Genomic DNA, 4,719 nt, shown 5'->3' on the forward strand with positions numbered 1-4,719 from the left:
CCTCAGACCCAGGAGTCCAGGCTCCCAGCCCCTCCTCCCTCGGACCCAGGAGTCCAGACCCCAGCCCCTCCTCCCTCGACCCAGGAGTCCAGACCCCAGCCCCTCCTTCCTCAGACCCAGGAGTCCAGGCCCCCAGCCCCTCCTCCCTCAGACCCACAAATTTAGGCCCCCAGCCCCTCCTCCCTCAGACCCAGGAGTCCAGACCCCAGCCCCTCCTTCCTCAGACCCAGGAGTCCAGGCCCCCCAGCCCGTCCTCCCTCAGACCCTGGAGTCCAGACCCCGCAGCCCCTCCTCCCTCAGACCCTGGAGTCCAGACACCCCAGTCCCTCCTCCCTCAGACCCTGGAGTCCAGACACCCCAGTCCCTCCTCCCTCAAACCCTGGAGTCTAGACCCCCCAGTCCCTCCTCCCTCAAACCCTGGAGTCTAGACCCCCCAGCCCCTCATCCCTCAGACCGAGGAATTTAGGCCCCCCACCCCCTTCCTCCCTCAGACCCAGGAATCCAGGCCCCAGCCCCCTCCACCCTCAGATCCAGGAATCCATGGTGCCTCTGACACTCACACGATCCAGACACCGGAGATAGCCCACACAGCAAGGAAGGCAGGCATCAGGGACAAGTGGCCCCACATGCTGGGCTCTGCAGGGGAAGGACAGGGGCTGAGGCTGGGCTTGTCTCTCTCACACCTGAAGAACCAGCCCTCAGCAGGGTCCAGGTGTATGAGATTGTGGCCCCAGCCTCTGGGCTCCCTTTGGCTCTCAGGCGGAAGTGATGAGGCTCTGATCTAATCGGCCAGCTATCCACTCCTGGCCATATCCCTATCTTTCCTGCAGCGTTCAATCCTGTCTCACAGATTCTCCTGCCTGGAGAATTTCTCCCTGCACCTCACAGCCTCCAGGGCCTCCCTGGGATGCTCACCTCTCCAAGCTCCCTGGGGCTCTCAGTCCTGGAACTGGGGCTGGGTGAGCCTGGGGAAGAATGGCTGGCATTTCAGGATGGGGCTCAGGCAGGCCGAGGCAGAGGCAAAGTCCATGCTGGAGTGCTGCCTGGGACCTTGTGTCTGTCCACCACTTCCGGAGGGCTCTTTACCCAAACCGCCACATCCTGTCTCCTCAGAACGTAGCAGGCTGCACCTTAGCTTCAGGGGCCCCTAATCTCCTTCCTCCAGCTTTGTGGGTTCAACGTCCAAAGTCTCAGCCCTTCCCTCCCCAGGAACCAGAAATCAGAGCCTGCAGCTCCCTCCAGCCTGGAAGACCCAGAATTCCAGGGCCCCAGTTGCTCATAGAATGCAGATATTCTTCTGTACCTCCTGGTGTCCAAACTCCCAGCGCTTACCTACTTGGGCACCCAAGAGTGAGGTCCTCAGGTCCGCCTGCTCTGGGAGCAGCTTCTGTTTTTGGGCTGAGATACAGAGCCCTGATGACCCCGCCTCCTCCCCTCCGCTCTCCTTCCTCTCACCCTTCCCCTTTCCCTGCTGGAGTTCCCCAGGCAGGCTGAGCGTGGGTGGGAAGGGAGCTCTTGGTGATGACATCTGCATCCGAAACCCCCCCAGCGAGACAAAGACTGCGTCTGCTGCGTGACCCTTTCTTTCTCTCTCCCAGTAGCCGCCTTCAGCTTCTGACCTCTTCCCAGATTGGTGCTTGAGTATATTCGGTCATGGCCTCCTCCTTCTTCTTAGGACCCAGGAGTCCAGTCCCTCAGACCCTCCTCCCTCAGACCCAAGGTCAGACCTCTAAGTCCTCATCCCTTAGACTCGGGAGTCGCCCCTGCCTCTGACACTCACGAGGTCCAGACCCCAAGTAGGGGCAGGGACAGGCGGCGTCCCATGCTGGGCTCTGCAGGGGAACAAGAGGGGCTGAAGCTGGGCCCCTCCCTCTTTCCTCTCCCTCTGTCTCTCTCCTACCTTCACACCTGAAGAACCAGCCCTCAGAAGGGCCCAGGTGCCTGAGATTGTGGCCCCGGCCTCCGGCCCCCCATTGGCTCTCAGGCAGAAGTCACAGGTGGGGGCTGATCTAACCGGCAGGCCAGCTGTCCTCCACTTGGGGCAATGTCCCACCCATCCTGCAGTGTTAAATCCTGTTTCACAGATTCTCCTGCTTGGGGAGTTTCTCCTGCCCTCCCAGACCCTCCCTTCTCTCCCAGCCTCCGGGTCCTCCCCAGGATGCTCCGGTCTCCAAGCTCCCTGGGGTTCTCAGTCCTGGGACTGGGGCTGGGTGAGCTTGGGGAAAAAGGGCTGGCATTTATGGGGTGGAGCTCAGGCATGCTGCAGAGGCTAAGTCCAGTCTGGAGGACTGCCTGTGTCCTTGCGTCTGACTGCCACTTCCTGTGGGCTCTCTACCCCCAAACTACCATGCCCTGTTTCCTAAGAACCTAACGGGCAGCACTTCAGCTTTGGGGGACCCTAATTTTCTTCCTCCAGCTATGTGGATTCAACATCCAGACGCTCAACCCTATCCTCCCCTGGAGTCAGCTCTAAGCCTCTCTCCACTCTTTGGGGCCCAGGAGTCCAGGCTCCAACTTCTTCCTCCTTCCCCAAGATGCAGAAGTCCAGACCCCAGAACTCTTTCCCTAGACACAGAAGTTCCAGCCACCTCCTCCCTCAGTACCCCACCTCTTTTCTTTTAATGGACGTAAAATCCACATCACATGAGCAATTTTAAGGTGTATGACTCAGCAGGGTGCAGTCGCTCATGCCAGTAATATCAGCACTTTGGGAGGCCAAAGTGGGCAGATCACCAGAAGTCAGGAGTTCGAGACTAGCCTGGCCAACATGGTGAAACCCCATATCTACTAAAAACACAAAAATTAGCCGGGTGTGGTGGCGCATATCTGTAATCCCAGCACTTTGGGAGGCCAAGGTGGGCAGATCACCAGAGGTCGGGAGTTTGAGACCAACCAGACCAACATGGAGAAACCCCACCTCTACTAAAAGTACAAAATTAGCCGGGCCTGGTGGCACATGCCTGTAATCCCAGCTGCTTGGGAGGCTGAGACGAGAATCGCTTGAACCCAGGAAGCAGAGGTGGCGGTGAGCCGAGGTCGCGCCATTGCACTGCAGCCTGGGCAACAAGAGCAAAACTCCAGCTTAAAAAAAAAGAAAAAAAATGCAAAAATTAGTTGGCCGTGGTGACGCATGCCTGTAATACCAGCACTTTGGGAGGCCAAAGTGGGCAGATCACCAGAGGTCAGGAGTTCGAGCCTAGCCTGGCCAACATGGTGAAACCCCGTCTCTACTAACAATGCAAAAATTAGCCAAGTGTGACGGCTCATGCAGGGAGGCTGAGGCAGGCAGATTACCTGTGGTCAGGAGTTCAAGACCAGCGTGACCAACATGGAGAAACCCTGTCTCTACTAAAAATACAAAAATTAGCTGGGCATGGTGGTGGGCACCTGTAATTCCAACTATTCGGGAGGCTGAGGCAGGAGAATCACTTGAACCCAGGAAGCGGAGGTTGCAGTGAGCCAAGATTGCACTCCAGCCTGGGCTACAGAGCGATACTGTGTCTCAGAAAGAAAACAATAACAATAATAAATAAATAAATAGGCCAGGCATGGTGACTCACACCTGTAATCCCAGCACTTGGGAGGCTGAGGAGGGTGGATCACCTGAGGTCAAGAGTTTGAGACTAGCCTGGCCCATATGGCGAAACCCCATTTCTACTAAAAATACAAAAATTAACCGGTCGCAATGGAAGGCGCCTGTAATCCCAGCTACTCAGGAGGCTGAAGCAGGAGAATCACTTGAACCCAGGAAGTGGAGGTGGCAGTGAGCCAAGATTGTGCCATTGCACTCCAGCCTAGACAACAAGAGCTAAACTCCATCTCAGAAAGAGAGAGAGAGAGAGAGAGAGAGAGAGAGAGAGAGAGAAAGGCAAGAGATTGAGTGGGAATGAGGTTGGTGAAGGACAGAGGAGGAGAAAGAGAAGAAGTGGCTGGAAGAGACATCAGACTGGGACGTGAGTGGGTCTGACACTAGGGAAAGAGACGGGGAGGGTAGCAAGAGTCACAGACCATATGTGGTTTTGAGAACCCCAGTTAGGTCGGCTGGGAGATGTAGGGTAAAGATCACCCACACACAAGCCCATGGAGACCGCAGGCAAGTAGAGGTGGCAAGGGATGGAAGGAGGGGAGCATGAGAAACGATTGCTTAATTGGAATTTCCTTATGGGTTATGAAACTGTTTTGGAACTGCATAGGGGCAATGATTGCACAACATTGTGAATGTGCTAAATGACACTGAATTGAACTTTCAAATGGTTACAGTGAATCTTTTTTTTTTTTTGAAAAGGAGTGTCACTTTTGTTGCTCAGGCTGAAGTGTAATGGCACAATCTCGGCTAGCTGCAACCTCCACCTCCTGGATTCAAACCATTCTCCCACGTCAGCCTCCCAAGTAGCTGGTACTACAGGCATGTGCCACCACACCCGGCTAATTTTTGCATTTTTAGTAGACACAGGGTTTTACCGTGTTAGCCAGGCTGGTCTCGAACCCCTGACCTCAGATGATCTGCTCACCTCCACCTTCCAAAGTGCTGGGATTACTGGTGTGAGCCACTGTGCCCGGCCCTAGAGTGAATCTATGTGAATTTTACCTCAATTTAAAAATAGAGTTGGGCGTGGTAGCTCATGCCTGTAATCCCAGCACTTTGGGAAGCGAAGGCCGGAAAATTGCTTAAGCCCAGGAGTTCAAGACCAGCTTTGGCAACATAGCAAGATTTTGTCT

The 4,719-nt window shown here is 55.5% G+C and overlaps 1 protein-coding gene across 5 annotated transcripts in view; it reads right to left on the bottom strand.

The window, feature by feature from the left end:
• Positions 1-2,224, bottom strand: part of TMEM150B (transmembrane protein 150B) — a 12,471-nt gene extending 10,247 nt beyond the window's left edge. Inside the window, exons 1-3 of one of the 5 annotated variants that reach the window (XM_017546555.2) lie at positions 1,333-1,385; positions 916-965; positions 561-636 (exon numbers count right to left, since the gene is read on the bottom strand). In XM_017546555.2, coding sequence (XP_017402044.1) covers positions 561-628 — 68 coding nt within the window. In that variant the 5' untranslated portion in view covers positions 629-636; positions 916-965; positions 1,333-1,385. Of the gene's footprint in view, positions 1-560; positions 639-915; positions 1,296-1,332; positions 1,409-2,168 lie in introns of those variants that run through there. The other 4 variants (XM_037744997.1, XM_037744996.1, XM_017546556.2 and 1 more) reach the window with 4 other exon arrangements.
• Positions 2,225-4,719: the final 2,495 nt, after the last annotated feature.

Source organism: Cebus imitator, unplaced genomic scaffold (assembly GCF_001604975.1).
Source record: "Cebus imitator isolate Cc_AM_T3 unplaced genomic scaffold, Cebus_imitator-1.0 Scaffold190, whole genome shotgun sequence".
Lineage (NCBI taxonomy): Eukaryota > Metazoa > Chordata > Mammalia > Primates > Cebidae > Cebus > Cebus imitator.